The sequence below is a fragment of the Trematomus bernacchii genome, unplaced genomic scaffold, assembly GCF_902827165.1.
Source record: "Trematomus bernacchii unplaced genomic scaffold, fTreBer1.1, whole genome shotgun sequence".
Classification (NCBI taxonomy): Eukaryota; Metazoa; Chordata; class Actinopteri; order Perciformes; family Nototheniidae; genus Trematomus; species Trematomus bernacchii.
Genome location: NW_022987739.1, coordinates 30,783,327 through 30,803,226, shown reverse-complemented (window position 1 = coordinate 30,803,226; position 19,900 = coordinate 30,783,327). Strand labels below are relative to the sequence as shown.

Here is a 19,900-nt window from a genome sequence, read left to right as displayed (position 1 = left end):
GGTGATATTTGCAATGCAACCCCTTTTTACAATAAAGAGCGTGATAAACTAAACATTATTAAGGACACAAAACATAGGTATTGCCTTTCATAACATACAGATTATACAGTAATATGTCATTGGGGAATTATTGCAAGATAACCATCCATTTTAAACTAATGTTCCCAATGTTTATCTTAAAAGTCTTGCCATAAAAAAACCTTTCCCCATGGTACTTGAAACCATTTTATTCCTGCTTTCTCTCTACAATATACCACACTTAAAAAACCCTTCAGTTTTTTTGCTGCAATTTTGCATTGAACAGAAAGATCATAATGTCACACACACACGCACACACGCACGCACGCACACACACACACACACACACACACACACACACACACACACACAAAGCACACACACACACAAAGCACAGTAGTAGTACTTGACCTGGTTGGAAACCTTGAGATCGTGACGGGAATTTCTATCACACTTCTGAGGGTTTCCACAAGGCCAGCATCTGCGTGAAGAGGTTCAGAATAATAGCGTGTAATTGTGTGCAGGTGTAAAAACATGAGCAATGTTTTATCAGAGATGGCAAAAGTACACACATCCTTTACTCAAGTAGAAGTACAGATACTCGTGTTTAAAAATACTCTGGTAAAAGTAGAAGTACTGACTAAACTTCTTTACTCAAGTAAAAGTAAAGAAGTATGGGCTTTGAAATGTACTTCAGTAAAAAGTACCCATAACTAGCAGCTGTTTTAAAGAGTACCTGACCTCCCTTTATATTAATAGAACAATAATGTCATTGTTAGCTAATGAATGTTTCCATGCTGAACAACGGCAACATGACAACGTTTTCATTGGTCCCTCTTCTTTAGAGAAGACCAGGAAATGATGGATACACGGATCGTGTTCAAATCAATAGGCACGCAATGACTCTAAATAATAATGATCACGCCACCAAACACACATTCAAACTAAAGGAACCAGCCTGTTTGGAAAATGTGAGAAGTAGAAAGTACAGGTATTTGTGTTCAAAATGTAAGAAGTAGAAAGTACAGGTATTTGTGTTCAAAATGTAAGAAGTAGAAAGTACAGGTATTTGTGTTCAAAATGTAAGAAGTAGAAAGTACAGGTATTTGTGTTCAACATGTAAGAAGTAGAAAGTACAGGTATTTGTGTTCAACATGTAAGAAGTAGAAAGTACAGGTATTTGTGTTCAAAATGTAAGAAGTAGAAAGTACAGGTATTTTTGTTCAAAATGTAAGAAGTCAAAGTAAAAAGTCGTCAGAAAAATAAGTAGTGGAGTAAAGTACTGATAGCAGAAAAATGTACTTCAGTACAGTAACAAAGTATTTGTACTCCACTACTTCCCGCCTCTGTGTTGTATTAACTCTTCCTCCCTGTTATCCTATCAGAACATGTTTGGAGACAAGCCTCCCATCCCAGAGTATAAGGTAGCAGCGATCCAGAAGTCCCGCTTCATCCTCCTCCACTACGGCAACTTCAAGGCCGGCTGGGATTGGTTGATTCTGCTGGCGACCTTCTACGTGGCGGTCACTGTTCCCTACAACGTGTGCTTCACCGTGGTGGGGGGGCGGGACGAGAGCTCCGCCCCCAGGAGCCCCCCCAGCGTCAGTGACATCCTTGTGGAGATACTCTTCATTCTAGGTGAGGGGCATACTGCTTTTTAATTGGATAGTTGGATGACAAAATGGGTGGATGGATAGATGGATGGATGGATGCATAATTAGATGGATAGATATATCGATATTTGGAAAGTTGGAAAGTTGGATAATTGGATAAATAATTGGATGGATGGATGCATGCATTGATGGATGGATAGATGGATGCATGGTTGGTTGGTTGGTTGATTGGATGGATGGATAGAGAGAGATGGATGGATGATATATGGATGGATGGATGGATGGATGATATATGGATGGATGGATGGATAGAGAGATGGATGGATGGATGATATATGGATGGATGGATGATATATGGATGGATGATATATGGATGGATGGATGATATATGGATGGATGGATGGATGATATATGGATGGATCGATAGAGAGATGGATGGATGGATGATATATGGATGGATGAATGGATAGAAAGATGGATGGATGGATGATATATGGATCAATGGATGGATGATATATGGATGGATGGATGGATATATGGATGGATGGATGGATGATATATGGATGGATGGATGGATGATATATGGATGGATAGATAGATAGATAGATGGATGGATGGATGGATGATATATGGATGGATGATGGATGGATGATGGATGGATGATATATGGATGGATGGATGATATATGGATGGATAGATAGATAGATAGATAGATGGATGGATGATTGGTTGATATATGGATGGATGATGGATGGATGATGGATGGATGATATATGGATGGATGATATATGGATGGATGGATGATATATGGATGGATGGATGATATATGGATGGATGATATATGGATGGATGGATGGATGGATGGATGATATATGGATGGATGGATGGATGATATATGGATGGATGATGATATGGATGGATGGATGATATATGGATGGATGGATGGATGATATATGGATGGATGGATGATATATGGATGGATGATATATGGATGATGGATGGATGGATGATGGATGATATATGGATGGATGGATGATATATGGATGGATGGATGGATGATATATGGATGGATGGATGGATGGATGGATGGATGGATGATATATGGATGGATGGATGGATGATATATGGATGGATGGATGGATGATATATGGATGGATGGATGATATATGGATGGATGGATGGATGATATATGGATGGATAGATGGATGGATGGATGGATGGATGATATATGGATGGATGATGGATGGATGGATGGATGGATGGATGGACCTGCCTTTTGTTGCATAGCTGTGATTGACTTTGAAGAGATTAAAGTAGTTGGATAAACACTTTAAAATATTTGAAATACATTTTCAAATCATTAACTGAAGTCCTGATTCTAAACTTGAGCAAAGTTCTTAAGTATTATCAACAAAATGCTGCAAAAGTTAAAGTATGTATTTGTCAAGGCTTGCACACTTTGTCCATGCCACAAGACTTTTGTGTTGATCCTATTTGTATATATTTGTCAGAGACGGACTGTTCCTTTATATTACTGGACCATCTTTCATCAAAGCATTAACTTATGAACGCAGAAACAGCGATTACACTTTTATGTTAAAGCTGGTTCAGGTGGAGCACATTTAAAATGCTCTATATGTTTTGGGGTGTTTAAATCTTCAACCCAACATCATTAAATCTGATTTTATACTCAATCACACGTTTTGTTTCCAATATCTCGATCTGAAAAGTACCTAAAGCTTGTAAAGCAGCCTGTAAAACATGCGCCTTCGACTTTGAGGGGGAGGGATGGAGATTGCTCATTATTTTCTGACATTTTATTGACGAAAGGATTAATAGATTATGCCAGAAAATAATCTGCATATTTATCGATAATGATGATAGTCTTTAGTTGCAGATCCCTACAGCAAATAAAAGTCGTACAAATATATATTCTACTATAGTAAAGTACAAATACCTTGAAAAAAGAAAGGTGTACGAAGTTAGTGTCTACTGTCCTGTACAAGGTACTTTTACCTCTTACATGGTTTGAGGATGGAGACAAATGACCGCTTTTCATCTCACAAGTTGTTCAATAAGTTCTCTCTTTATCCAACACCAGTGCTGACTTCAGTAATTAGCATAACTTAACGATTGTACAGATCGCCTCTCTGTCCCTGGATGTATTCCCCGCCTCCTGACAGGAAGTCGATGAAACAGCCCGTCTCTGAGAGGCTCATCAGTCACGATAAAAGTTTAGATTAAGAAGTTTTTAATGATGCGTACACAGCAGTGAACGGATATGAGACGTTCACGACAGACCATTACGTCTCATTGCTCACTCATTTCCCAGAAAGCATCGGGCCTCTGATGTCCGTCTGAGTGGAGGAGAGGTTTGTGAGTGAATGGACAATTTACTTTAATGGAAAAGAAAGAACGTAACCCTCCATCAATAAACTTTGGCAATGAAATTAAAAGAGCCACCCACAGCTAAAGGGTTTCCTGTCTGTGAACTGTGTCATCAGGGTGTTCGTTATTTGGTCATTTCTGGTCCAAAAAGCTGCTTTTTATGAGTAAACTTCATCCTTAAGACTTTGCTTAGGACCAGAAACACGGGAAACGTTACCTTAACTTAAAGTGGACCTATCATGCTATATTTGAATAATATAGTGTAGGACCATTACGATATAAGCAGGGGGGGGGGGGGCGTCAGTGGAGTACAGCGCTTTGCGATTGTCAACGGGGGGGGGGGGGGGGGGGGGTGGAGTTAAGCGCTTCGCGATTGTCAACGGGGGGGAGGGGGGTTAAGGTTGGTAGCGTCAGTGGAGTACAGCGTACAGCGCTTCGCGATTGTCAACGGGGGGGTGGGGGGTGGTAGTAGAGTACAGAGCTTCGTGACCGCGGAGCGTGTGAACGTTGTGATCAGCTGTTTTAGCGCAGGGCTGCTGTACAGACCGACGTTAACAGCAGCCCTGTCTGTGCACACAGAGACCGACTCTGTCGTCCGGTGAACTAACCGCCTTCTGGAAAAGCTTCACATTTACGTCGGTACGCAAATGCACTTTGTGATACAAGTGACGGTACGCATTTCAGATTGTTGCCGCGCATGCGTACCTGCATACCAGTTATGTGCACCCCTGTATATAAGGCATATTTATACTTTTTTTTTTTCAAAATACCAAACAGATCATGCATTTTAGCCATGCCTCATTTTGCTCAATTTGACATTTTTTAGATCTGTTTTAGCAAGGGCAGATTCTGTGAGAACAGCACCACCTACTGGCCTGGCATATGTACTACAGCGTCTCCAGCGCTTTCGAACGGCAATGGCCGTGGCTGTCTCCTCCTGATTGGTGGAGTTGGCCCAATAGCCGTAGCGCCACCGTCCTGACGTCAGGACAGTGTTCAAATCTGGATCAGTTTGTATCAGATCCGTTGCAGCCCCTTTTTTAGAGATTTGGGTATGGAGGAAAATAGAGAGGGTTGTGTTTTCTGACACTTGGTGAGTTCCCTGGAACACCGGGGACACATATTCATGTAGAAAAGACGTACAAAAGTGCATTTTGCATGATAGGTCCCCTTTAACTTAGGAGCAGTTTTGTCATGTTTTAGCAATTTAACAACAAATTATATTTACAGTATCTCACTGCACTAAGGCTTTTTATTCCCTATGTTTGTGTCTTTTTGTTTCTGTTATAATAAAGTATGTTATCATTTTTGCAGTACTTTCTTTTATTATGTTGGACAGCTTTGTTCCTTTTTAAATCTGTATTCTTGTTAAGTTTGGGAAAGTCTGTTGTCTATTCCCCAGACTTCTTGACTTTTATTATATTTTCATTATCTGACTTTTATGTACTCTTTTATTTTCTATATGAACTTACTTTTTTTAATATATATCATCAATTTACAAAACCCGGGACCATATGCGTTCCAAAGTAACGCCTTAGGTGCCCCTAGAGCGCATCCACATCACCATATAAGGCCACATACGTCACTGTCATCAGAGGGAATCCCCGACACATTTTTGTAATGTTTTATTTATTTATTTTAATTGTATTTGTTAACTCACTTTTTTATATTTTTATATTTCTTGCAAACATTTATTCTAATTTTTTTATTTAAAATATTAATAATTATTTCTCTTTTTAGTGCAATATTACCTCCTTTTTTTCACAATGTAATTCCTCTTACTCTGTTAAAGTAGCAACCATTATACAAATACCCAAATCCCATATATGTGAACTTGGCAGTAAACTCTTTTCTGATGTTTCTCGTCCTCTGCAGACATCCTTCTGAACTTTCGGACCACGTTTGTGAGCACGTCGGGTCAGGTGGTGTACGACGCTCGCTCCATCTGCGTTCACTACGTCACCACCTGGCTGTTCGTGGATCTGATCGCCGCGCTGCCCTTTGACCTTTTGTACGCCTTCAACGTCAGCGTGGTGAGTGTTTACATCCACAGATTGACCAATCACACTTCTTGATTCCCTCTTCTTCTGTTTGACTCACTTCCATCTGGCAAACGGTTCAGGACAATAAAATCACACACCAACAGACTGAGGAACAGCTTCTATCCGACAGCTGTGGCCTCCATCACTCCCATCCCTGTCCATCCTCAGAGCACATTACAACAACTGTGAACACACACACACACACACACACACACACACACACACAGACACACACACACACACACACGCACACACACACACACACACACAAACACACACACACACACACACACACACACACACACACAGACACACACACACACACACGCACACACACACACACACACACACACACACACCACACACACCACACACACAACTCCACCCCTCAAAGACTGCAACCACTACTATTTTAGAAATACTTATGGCTATTTTACTGATATATATTTAGACTGTAAGTAAATATGCACATTGACATTGAATGTTATCACTGTCATCGCTACTACCTCTGCTTTTACCACTCTTATTTATTTATTTGTGTCTATTTTTTACTGCAGTGAGAGTTGCCGAAGAAATGTCGTTGTACTTTGTATGATGACTATAAATATATATTCTATTCCTGGGAAAAGAAAAACACACACTCCATCTCCTGCATTCATTATCAGAATGAGAATCAGAATGAGAATCAGGTTTATTACCAGGTAGGTTGACACGTACGAGGAATTTGACTTGATGTCATGGTGCATACATTAAAATAAAACTGAAATGAAAAAACACAGTTAGAGAAGACTCCAACACACTGTGGCTGCAGGCCAAATGAGGAGACAGGGAACATGGATGCATGATGCTGTTGGCTCCCATGTGAATTTATTAGATCAACATCTCATTAAAATTGATGATTAACAGACAGACAAATGGCACCGAGCCAATCTGCTGTTAGAGCTCACACTGAAGGATCATTAGGGTGTCTTTGTAGGCCTCGATAATCTTAAAAAAGTATTTTATCGCTTTTATGAATTGTCTTTTTTAAATTGTGTTTGATTTGTTTTAAATTATTATGTGTTAAATGCCTACAGTATGTGAAGCACTTTGAATTGCCTCTGTGTCTTAAAATGTGCTATACAAATAAACCAACCTTGAACCTTGAACCTTGAACCTTGAACCTTGTTTCCCTCTCCTTCAGTACTTTGGTGTCCACCTCCTGAAGACGGTGCGCCTCCTCCGGCTGCTGCGCCTCCTGCAGAAGTTGGAGCGATACTCCCAGTACAGCGCGGTGGTTCTCACGCTCCTCATGTCCATGTTCGCCCTGCTGGCCCACTGGATGGCCTGCGTCTGGTACTTCATCGGACGCAAGGAAATAGAAAGCGCTGGACTCTGGGATATCGGTCAGTACTCACACTTTGGATTCAAGATACAAAGATTCAAAGGTTTTTGTTAGGAAAATATCACTGGTCCCCGGCTTGAGCTTCAATCTCAGGATCCATGTATTTCTGATCCTCTCCAGAATGGAAGTAGTCATCACATACAGAGCATCAACTAGTTCCTGAACAGTGTCCTTCACATGCTGATATCCAAGAGAGGGAGTTACACAGTCACAAGATGGAGGAATAGAAAGCAGTATTCAATGTTTACTTCAGATTAGCTCCACGTCAGAAATGATCATGCTTGTCATATGTCTATCTCCATAGAGGCTGAATCATCATGTTAATCACATAGCTATCATATGCCTAAAACAGTCCTGATGCTCTTCTAGGTAATCATACATCCTGTCATGTTCAAAATACTGAGTTTTTTTTCGAAATGTTGGCTTTTTTCTGAAAATCTCAAAATTCTGAGTTTTCCCAAAAATTCTGATTTTTTCTCAAAATTCTTACTTTTTCTCAAAAACTTTTACCTTTTCACAATTTTTTTTACTTTTTCTAAAAATTCTGACTTTCTCTCAAAATTCTGACTTTCTCTCAAAATTCTGACTTTCTCTCAAAATGTTGACTTTTTCTCAAAATGTTGACTTTTTCTCAAAAATTCTTACTTTTCAATTTTTTTTAACTTTTTCTAAAAATGTTGACTTTCTCTCAAAATTCTGACTTTTCTCAAAATTCTGACTTTTTCTAAAAATTTTGACTTTCCCTCAAAATTCTGACTTTTTCTAATCACTCGTCCCCGGCTTGAGCTTCAATCTCAGGATCCATGTATTTGTGATCCTCTCAAGGATGGAAGTAGTCATCACATACAGAGCATCAACTAGTTCCTGACCAGTGTCCTTCACATGCTGATATCTAAGAGAGGGAGTTACACAGTCACAAGATGGAGGAATACGGTTTACAACATGTATTATTATTATTAATATAATATACAGTAAACTGTGCGCTCAGCTCTATCTTTAGTGTCTAATGGGGGGGGGGGGGGGGGGGGGGGGGGGGGGGGGTCACTTTATGGTCCCATTTCCTCCGGGTGGAGAGCTTTTCGTGAACACGTTTGTAATTCACTGTAATATAAAACATCCTGCCTGTGCCAGACACCAGAATTACATTTGGGGCAAATTAAGCAATTGTAAGATTGGATGCTCCATCTCTTTTTCCAATCACACTGTAATCTCTGCCCCCGGGAAAACATTCGGAGTGTTCCCAAATGCTGATCTTATTGCAGCCTCTCTTTGTGTTTTAGTGAGAGGAGAAGTGTATTTTCTTACCTAAAAAAAAATCATCCCTATTTCAGCTTTAACCATCCGCACGTTCACACACCTCGTCTTGTTTGACAGTACTAGGATGGGTTAAAAGCAGAGACCATGAAGTCTTAACAATCCAGAATCAGAAAGTAGAATTTGTGCAATCATACAAATATCTCGGGACAATTATTAACTCAAAATTGAGCTCTGATCGAAGTTGTGTGCAAAAGTGGGAAGCAGCGTTTGTACTGTCTTAGGAAACTGTCCTATTTGAACATTGACAAAACCATGACGACCATATTTTATCGAGCTTTTATCGAGTCGATTCTGTCTTTTTCACTAATGTCATGGTTTGGGAACCTGACTTTAAGGAGCAGAAACTCTCTGAGTCAGATCTGAGGGTTAGCAGGCTGATTGGTGAGCCACAGCTAAACCTGGAGACCCTGTACCTCAGGCAGTGATAAACCTGGAGACCCTGTACCTCAGGCAGTGATAAACCTGGAGACCCTGTACCTCAGGCAGTGATACACCTGGAGACCCTGTACCTCAGGCAGTGATAAACCCGGAGACCCTGTACCTCAGGCAGTGATAAACATGGAGACCCTGTATCTCAGGCAGTGATAAACCCGGAGACCCTGTACCTCAGGCAGTGATAAACATGGAGACCCTGTATCTCAGGCAGTGATAAACCCGGAGACCCTGTACCTCAGGCAGTGATAAACCCGGAGACCCTGTACCTCAGGCAGTGATAAACCTGGAGACCCTGTACCTCAGGCAGTGACAGATAAACCTGGAGACCCTGTACCTCAGGCAGTGATAAACCTGGAGACCCTGTACCTCAGGCATTGATAAACCTGGAGACCCTAGACCTCAGGCAGTGATAAACCCAGAGACCCTGTACCTCAGGCATTGATAAACCTGGAGACCCTAGACCTCAGGCAGTGATAAACCCGGAGACCCTGTACCTCAGGCAGTATGATAACCTGGAGACCCTGTACCTCAGGCAGTGAAAACCGGAGACCCTGTACCTCAGGCATGTGATAAACCCGGAGACCCTGTACCTCAGGCAGTGATAAACCTGGAGACCCTGTACCTCAGGCAGTGATAAACCTGGAGACCCTGTACCTCAGGCAGTGATAAACCTGGAGACCCTGTATCTCAGGCAGTGATAAACCTGGAGACCCTGTACCTCAGGCAGTGCGATAAACCTGGAGACCCTGTACCTCAGGCAGTGACAGATAAACCTGGAGAACCCTGTACCTCAGGCATGACAAACCTGGTAGACCCTGTACCTCAGGCAGTGATAAACCTGGAGACCCTGTACCTCAGGGCAGTGACAGTAACCTGGATACCCTGTACCCTCAGGCATTGATAAACCTGGAGACCCTGTACCTCAGCAGTGACAGTAAACCTGGAGACCCCTGTACCTCAGGCAGTGATGAAACCTGGAGACCCTGTACCTCAGGCAGTGATAAACCTGGAGACCCTGTACCTCAGGCAGTGATAAACCTGGAGACCCTGTACCTCAGGCATGAAAGATAACCTGGAGACCCTGTACCTCAGGCAGTGATAAACCTGGAGACCCTGTACCTCAGGCAGTGATACACCTGGAGACCCTGTACCTCAGGCAGTGATAAACCTGGAGACCCGTACCTCAGGCAGTGATACACCTGGAGACCCTGTATCTCAGGCAGTGATAAACCCCGGAGACCCCTGTACCTCAGGCAGTGATAAACCTGGAGACCCTGTATCTCAGGCAGTGAAACCCGGAGACCCTGTACCTCAGGCAGTGATAAACCCGGAGACCCTGTACCTCAGGCAGTGACCCCCCCTGCAGTGATAAACCTGGAGACCCCTGTACCTCAGGCAGTGATAACCCGGAGACCCTGTACCTCAGGCAGTGATAAACACGGAGACCCTGTACCTCAGGCAGTGATAAACCTGGAGACCCTGTACCTCAGGCAGTGATAAACCCGGAGACCCTGTACCTCAGGCAGTGATAAACCTGGAGACCCTGTACCTCAGGCAGTGATAAACCTGGAGACCCTGTACCTCAGGCAGTGATAAACCTGGGAGACCCTGTACCTCAGGCAGTGAAAAACCTGGAGACCCTGTACCTCAGGCAGTGATAAACCCGGAGACCCTGTACCTCAGGCAGTGAGTATAACCTGGAGACCCTGTACCTCAGGCAGTGATAAACCCGGAGACCCTGTACCTCAGGCAGTGATAAACCTGGAGACCCTGTACCTCAGGCAGTGATAAACCTGGAGACCCTGTACCTCAGGCAGTGATAAACCCGGAGACCCTGTACCTCAGGCAGTGATAAACCCGGAGACCCTGTACCTCAGGCAGTGATAAACCCTGAGACCCTGTACCTCAGGCAGTGATAAACCCGGAGACCCTGTACCTCAGGCAGTGATATAAACCGGAGACCCTGTACCTCAGGCAGTGATAACCGGAAGACCCTGTACCTCAGGCAGTGATAAACCTGGAGACCCTGTACCTCAGGCAGTGATAAACCTGGAGACCCTGTACCTCAGGCAGTGATAAACCTGGAGACCCTGTACCTCAGGCAGTGATAAACCTGGAGACCCTGTACCTCAGGCAGTGATAAACCTGGAGACCCTGTACCTCAGGCAGTGAGTGAAATAAACCTGGAGACCCTGTACCTCAGGCATTGATAAACCCTGGAGACCCTGTACCTCAGGCAGTGACAGAAAACCTGGAGACCCTGTACCTCAGGCAGTGATAAACCTGGAGACCCTGTACCTCAGGCAGTGATAAACCTGGAGACCCTGTACCTCAGGCAGTGATAAACCTGGAGACCCTGTACCTCAGGCAGTGATAAACCTGGAGACCCTGTACCTCAGGCAGTGACAGATAAACCTGGAGACCCTGTACCTCAGGCAGTGATAAACCTGGAGACCCTGTACCTCAGGCAGTGACAGATAAACCTGGAGACCCTGTACCTCAGGCAGTGATAAACCTGGAGACCCTGTACCTCAGGCAGTGATAAACCCGGAGACCCTGTACCTCAGGCAGTGATAAACCTGGAGACCCTGTACCTCAGGCAGTGATAAACCTGGAGACCCTGTACCTCAGGCAGTGATAACCTGGAGACCCTGTACCTCAGGCAGTGATAAACCTGGAGACCCTGTAGCTCAGGCAGTGATAAACCTGGAGACCCTGTACCTCAGGCAGTGATAAACCCGGAGACCCTGTACCTCAGGCAGTGATAAACCCGGAGACCCTGTACCTCAGGCAGTGATAAACCCGGAGACCCTGTACCTCAGGCCAGTGATAACCCGGAGACCCTGTACCTCAGGCAGTGATACACCCGGAGACCCTGTACCTCAGGCAGTGATAAACCCGGAGACCCTGTACCTCAGGCAGTGATAAACCTGGAGACCCTGTACCTCAGGCAGTGATAAACCCTGGAGACCCTGTACCTCAGGCAGTGATAAACCTGGAGACCCTGTACCTCAGGCAGTGACAGATAAACCTGGAGACCCTGTACCTCAGGCATTGATAAACCTGGAGACCCTGTACCTCAGGCAGTGACAGATAAACCTGGAGACCCTGTACCTCAGGCATTGATAAGACCTGGAGACCCTGTACATCAGGCAGTGAATAAACCGGGAGACCCTGTACCTCAGGCAGTGATAAACCTGGAGACCCTGTACCTCAGGCAGTGATAAACCTGGAGACCCTGTACCTCAGGCAGTGAATTACCTGGAGACCCTGTACCTCAGCAGTGAAACCTGGAGACCCTGTACCTCAGGCAGTGAATAAACCTGGAGACCCTGTACCTCAGGCAGTGATACACCTGGAGACCCTGTACCTCAGGCAGTGATACACCTGGAGACCCTGTACCTCAGGCAGTGATAAACCTGGAGACCCTGTACCTCAGGCAGTGATAAACCCGGAGACCTGTACCTCAGCAGTGATAAACCGGAGACCTGACCCAGGCAGTGATAAACCCGAGACCCTGTACCTCAGGCAGTGATAAACCCGGAGACCCTGTACCTCAGGCAGGTGATAAACCCCGGAGAGACCCTGTACCTCAGGCAGTGATAAACCCGGAGACCCTGTACCTCAGGCAGTGATAAACCCGGAGACCCTGTACCTCAGGCAGTGATAAACCCGGAGACCCTGTACCTCAGGCAGTGATAAACCCGGAGACCCTGTACCTCAGGCAGTGATAAACCCGGAGACCCTGTACCTCAGGCAGTGATAAAACCCGGAGACCCTGTACCTCAGGCAGTGATAAACCCGGAGACCCTGTACCTCAGCAGTGATAAACCCGGAGAGACCCTGTCAGCCTCAGGCAGTGATAAACCCGGAGACCCTGTACCTCAGGCAGTGATAAACCTGGAGACCCTGTACCTCAGGCAGTGATAAACCTGGAGACCCTGTAGCTCAGGCAGTGATAAACCTGGAGACCCTGTACCTCAGGCAGTGATAAACCTGGAGACCCTGTACCTCAGGCAGTGATAAACCTGGAGACCCTGTACCTCAGGCAGTGACAGATAAACCTGGAGACCCTGTACCTCAGGCAGTGATAAACCTGGAGACCCTGTACCTCAGGCAGTGATAAACCTGGAGACCCCTGTACCTCAGGCAGTGGATAAACCTGGAGACCCTGTACCTCAGGCAGTGATAAACCTGGAGACCCTGTACCTCAGGCAGTGATAAACCTGGAGACCCTGTACCTCAGGCAGTGATAAACCCGGAGACCCTGTACCTCAGGCAGTGATAAACCCGGAGACCCTGTACCTCAGGCAGTGATAAACCTGGAGACCCTGTACCTCAGGCAGTGATAAACCTGGAGACCCTGTACCTCAGGCAGTGACAAACCGGGACCCTGTACCTCAGGCAGTGACAAACCTGGAGACCCTGTACCTCAGGCAGTGACAGATAAACCTGGAGACCCTGTACCTCAGGCAGTGATAAACCTGGAGACCCTGTACCTCAGGCAGTGATAAACCTGGAGACCCTGTACCTCAGGCAGTGATAAACCTGGAGACCCTGTACCTCAGGCAGTGATAAACCTGGAGACCCTGTACCTCAGGCAGTGACAGATAAACCTGGAGACCCTGTACCTCAGGCAGTGATAAACCTGGAGACCCTGTACCTCAGGCAGTGACAAACCTGGAGACCCTGTACCTCAGGCAGTGATAAACCTGGAGACCCTGTACCTCAGGCAGTGATAAACCTGGAGACCCTGTACCTCAGGCAGTGATAAACCTGGAGACCCTGTACCTCAGGCAGTGATAAACCTGGAGACCCTGTTACCTCAGGCAGTGATAAACCTGGAGACCCTGTACCTCAGGCAGTGATAAACCTGGAGACCCTGTACCTCAGGCAGTGACAGATAAAACCTGGAGACCCTGTACCTCAGGCAGTGATAAACCTGGAGGACCCTGATACCTCAGGCAGTGATACACCGTGGAGACCCTGTACCTCAGGCAGTGATAAACCCGGAGACCCTGTACCTCAGGCAGTGATAAACCTGGAGACCCTGTATCTCAGGCAGTGATAAACCCGGAGACCCTGTACCTCAGGCAGTGATAAACCCGGAGACCCTGTACCTCAGGCAGTGATAAACCCGGAGACCCTGTACCTCAGGCAGTGACAAACCTGGAGACCCTGTACCTCAGGCAGTGATAAACCTGAGACCCTGTACCTCAGGCAGTGATACACCTGGAGACCCTGTACCCTCAGGCAGTATGATAAACCTGGAGACCCTGTACCTCAGGCAGTGACAGATAAACCTGGAGACCCTGTACCTCAGGCAGTGATAAACCTGGAGACCCTGTACCTCAGGCAGTGATACACCTGGAGACCCTGTACCTCAGGCAGTGATAAACCTGGAGACCCTGTACCTCAGGCAGTGATACACCTGGAGACCCTGTACCTCAGGCAGTGATAAACCCGGAGACTCTGTACCTCAGGTTGTGATAAACCTGGAGACCCTGTATCTCAGGCAGTGATAAACCCGGAGACCCTGTACCTCAGGCAGTGATAAACCCGGAGACCCTGTACCTCAGGCAGTGATAAACCCGGAGACCCTGTACCTCAGGCAGTGATAAACCTGGAGACCCTGTACCTGAGGCAGTGATAAACCCGGAGACCCTGTACCTCAGGCAGTGATAAACCTGGAGACCCTGTACCTCAGGCAGTGATAAACCTGGAGACCCTGTACCTCAGGCAGTGATAAACCTGGAGACCCTGTACCTCAGGCAGTGATAAACTGGAGACCCTGTAGCTCAGGCAGTGATAAAACCTGGAGACCCTGTACCTCAGGCAGTGATAAACCCGGAGACCCTGTACCTCAGGCAGTGATAAACCCGGAGACCCTGTACCTCAGGCAGTGATAAACCCGGAGACCCTGTACCTCAGGCAGTGATACACCCGGAGACCCTGTACCTCAGGCAGTGATACACCCGGAGACCCTGTACCTCAGGCAGTGATACACCCGGAGACCCTGTACCTCAGGCAGTGATAAACCCGGAGACCCTGTACCTCAGGCAGTGATAAACCTGGAGACCCTGTACCTCAGGCAGTGATAAACCTGGAGACCCTGTACCTCAGGCAGTGATAAACCTGGAGACCCTGTACCTCAGGCAGTGATAAACCTGGAGACCCTGTACCTCAGGCAGTGATAAACCTGGAGACCCTGTACCTCAGGCAGTGATAAACCCGGAGACCCTGTACCTCAGGCAGTGATAAACCTGGAGACCCTGTACCTCAGGCAGTGATAACCTGGAACCCTGTACCAGGCAGTTACAGTAGTCATCCAGCTCCATATTAGACGATGACTCCCACCCTCTGCACTCAGAATGTAAGCTTCTTCCTTCGGGCCGGAGGTTAGTCGTCCCAGAGCAGAACGAAGCGGTATAAAAACAGTTTTATCCCAGCAGCTATTGCACAAATTAACAAATCATAGGAGTGTCACACAGATGCCTATTTATTTAATTGTGAATTTTGAATGTCCATGTTTGTACTAGTGTTTTCTTTCTTAAAATGTATTTGAAATATTTAGAGATTTGGTTGAGCAGGGTGTACTTGTACTTTTTACTAGTCCTTGTATTAGAGATGTCGTTTGTGTTTGTTCTTAGAGTCAGGATGGATCCCTTGTCTTTTTCTCAGCAAACGAAATCTAAAAATCTCTTATTTTTCTTAGCACTGTGCGTGATAAAAGAGTGGTGTAGCTAAACTAAAACATTAAAAAATACAATTTAGGGTGATTAAAACGTTCTACTTAACTTTCATGAGCCCTCTCTCTTTGTGTTTATTGTTTGAGAGACAGACCCCCTCAGCAGAGTAATGTCAGTCATTTTCACATCCATAACAAAGAAGCATTTAGGCGCAACGACACGACCGATGGTTTTAATAAGACGCAGCTTTGTTGATATTCATCCAGCCTCTCCCACTGGAGGCTTTCCAATCCTTAAGGGTGATGTGAAAAGCTGGAATACAATATGATTAACAGGAACAAGCAGTGTGTGAAGAGAGCAGGAGGCAAAGATCAACACCAGTCTTCTATCCCAGCTGAGCCTCAGGAGGTTGTTGAGTCGGATAATGAGCATGTGTTCTCGGCTCAGGGACACGATGTGGACACCTGTAACTTCTCTGCTTATTCTGAATGTGTGACAAAGAAAGAGGCTTTCATCCCTCCGATTCCATCGATCGTCAATCCATAGAAAGTCAATAAGAAGTCGATACAATCACACTGACTTCACATCACATGTTGGCTTTTAGACTACACTGCACTGTGAGTGGCAAAAGAATCTGTAGCTGAAACGCAACATTAACAAATACATGACATACAGAGACAAGATGTGGACACCTGTTACTTCCCTGCTTGTTCTACCTCGCTTTCTCCCTCTCTCTCTCTCTCTGTCTCTGTCTCTCGCTCATTGATTTCTCCCCACCTATTATTATCCTTTCAGCCCGCCACATAACGACAGACAGTAACGCCGCAGTCAATTTTCATGTCAGCGGTCTCTGGATTTATTATTCAGACGAGACTCGGTGTGCAGTCTGACCTTTCCGTGACACCGCTGTGATTTACAATAACACGATGATATCGGCGTGTACATAACGTCAGTCAGTCAAGTGGCAGGCACTCGGCCGAGGAACTGTTTTGTCTGCAGGGCAGGAGTGTCAATAATAAAGTGGCAGTGGAGCCATGGAGGTGCAGTGCTCGATAGAAAAACAGATGGAGACATGGACATGTTTTCATGCACGTTGCTTATTTCTAAATGAAGCTTTGGGGTTCATGATTTGCAGGTTTTTAAGAGCTATTAAATACTGAAGAGCAACGGCTTTAGTCGGCTTCAGAGGGGCAAGCAGGTCAAGACAGTAAAGCAAAAACAACCTCACCTCGCCTTTCTTTAATTTCTTAATATCTTCATTTTTAAAAGGGTGAGGGTGGCTGTGGCTCAGTGGACAGTGTGCTGGACTTGGAATCAGGGGATAGCAAGTTCGAGTCCCACTGCAGTCAGCATGTCGTTGTGTCCCTGGGCAAGACACTTCACCCCACATTGCTCCTGTGGGGATTGCCCACAGTACTGAATGTATGTAAGTCGCTTTGGATAAAAGTGTCTAACAAATGACATGTCATGTAATGTAATGTTAAAAACCACATCAATGACACCTTGTGGTAAAACACATCTAGCAGCTTCTTACGTTACTGCATCAGGTTTGCTTCTTTACTTTTCGAAGGCACCTAATGAATGTCTCACATATGGATTTAAAAGGGTATCAGTACCTGATTAAAGATCTGAGTCTGTATCGATCCCCTGAATGATTCCTGATTGAGATTACACTCAGTACTTACTGCTTGTCTTCTAGCTGTTTTGATGGGGCTGATAGATATTACCAGCTGAGCCTCTGTGCTGCTTTCCTCTCTTTAAAGAAATGGTTTCATGCCTTCAGTAGGGTTTTAATTGAACTGTAAGTTTACATCTCGTCTTGCAAGTTGTTGATAGACATCAAATCCACATTTCAGTCAGACAACTCACGTTAGGGCTGTGCGATTATGGCAAAAATCCTAATCACGATTATTTTGGTCAATAATTGATATCACGATTATTAAATACGATTATTCATTGACTTTGAAAACATCCATTTATTGAACTTTTAAATACAAATAATAATTTGAACAGTATCTTTTTAACTGTTGATTTCCCTGAACGTATAATTCAACTGAAAAACCAATACAAAAATAAATGATACATTTATATCTACATTTAAATAAATAATATCAAAATAATAAATACCAATAAACAAGATCAACAAATATTTTGGAGCGCACTTCAACAAGCTACTAAACATATATAAATATGATAAATACAAATACATATGATCAAATATGTTGCAGTGCACTGTCACAACCTAGCAAAGCAAAATAATCGTTTTTTTTTCGATTATGTTGTTTTCGTAATTGTGGCAGGCCAAAATCGTAATTGCGATTAAAATACGATTAATTGCACAGCCCTAACTCACGTGTTTCTTAATATGTTTACTATAGGCAGCATATAGTTTGAGTTTGGCGTCTAGGCTCGGGCCTCATCACTCCACAGATTTACAAAGAACATTGAGTGATGATTAGATAACTATCCCCCGAGCCTACAGGTGGAAGCTGGGGTGGTGTGGGGTGGAAGCTGGGGGGTGGTGGGGTGGAAGCTGGGGGGGGTGGTGAGGTGGTGGTGGGGCAGGCGAGCAGCCTAGCAACATGAAACACAGCAGTAGGAACATGAACGTAGCAATAGCAAGTGAACACAGCAGTGGCAGCAGCAGCATAGCGAGGCAGAGGCAGGAAGACCTGGCAGCTTCAATAGAGCGGCATGTTAGGAGAATGTGTTTGGTTGGTTGTAAGAGGGACGAGGTGCGTCACGTGTTAATGTATCATTGGTGCTCGAGTTGACTGCCTGAACTAGCTCGCAGGCTTCACCCCATTCCTGCTTTAGTGGGCCTTAGAGAAGCAAGCAGTAAACTACCTGTCAGTCGAGCAAAAACAGCCCCAAATATACTGTTTCCTTTTTAATGTTTTAATATCTTCATTTTGAAAACCACAAGGACATCTTGGCACGTTATCATTATCATAAGGTTCACCAAAACACATTACAACCCTTCATGAAAGCAGGATTTATTGCAGGACTTTTTTTTTACAAGACTTTAACATCTGCACTCACATCTGTACACGTATGTATTATTACATTACATGTTTTATCCAAAGCGACTTACATACTCAATACTGTGGACAATCCCCACAGGAGCAATTTGGGGTGAAGTGTCTCAGGGACACAACGACATGCTGACTGCAGTGGGGTTTGAACCTGTGCTCCCCTGATCCCAACACCTACGCACTAACCCACTGCGCCACAGCCTACCCAAATATATTTAAATATCCAAATATGTATAAATGTCGATTCAAATGATAAACGTTTTACGGTAATATATATAACAGTTACTTTATCACCTTATCACTTTATTTTGAATTTTTGTATTATTATTACAATTTTATTCTAATTTATCTTTAATTTGTACCTTTTTGTGAATCCTGTTTTTAAATAAAGTGCCATCTTATCTCCTCTTATCTTATCTTAGTATACTGCATTGGTTTAAGATTGACCTTATAACGACTGGGAGGGAAATTGGTTGGTTGATTTTCTTGTTTGTTAATATTTATGTTATTTTTGTTTTGCTCTAATCATCAAATGGTCCATGTTATCCCGAAAAAGAGCACTTTAAAAAACAACTACTGATCATCAATGAAGCTTCAATTCATCCCCTCCATTCATACTGATTCATACTTTTCTCGACGAGTGAAGCAAAAGGAATCAATGATAATTATTATAACCAAATCTGTTCCAAATCTGTTCCAATAATACTTCAGATTTGATATCTATAGTCTAATAAAACATTAAATACTGATTGATGTAAAACATTAGTTTAAGGTTGCTCATTGATGATCACTGTTATGTCTGTAGCCTGAATTATTGATGAGTTTCAGCTTCTGTGACGTCATTCAATGAAACATTAATGGAGGGAAGTCAAACCGTCCGTCATCATCGTTATTGATTTACTTACACAAGGGCAGTCAGATGGCTTCAGAGAAAATATTATATACAGTACATATATCCAATCTCCCTGCCACTACAGGA

General features: G+C 44.4%; 1 protein-coding gene across 1 annotated transcript in view; it reads left to right on the top strand.

Moving 5' to 3' along the window:
• kcnh3 (potassium voltage-gated channel, subfamily H (eag-related), member 3) overlaps positions 1–19,900 on the top strand; it is a 179,963-nt gene that overhangs the window by 141,050 nt on the left and 19,013 nt on the right. The window contains 3 exon segments of the mRNA XM_034146814.1: positions 1,404–1,656; positions 5,895–6,052; positions 7,245–7,446. Of these exon segments, the coding sequence (XP_034002705.1) occupies positions 1,404–1,656; positions 5,895–6,052; positions 7,245–7,446 (613 nt within the window).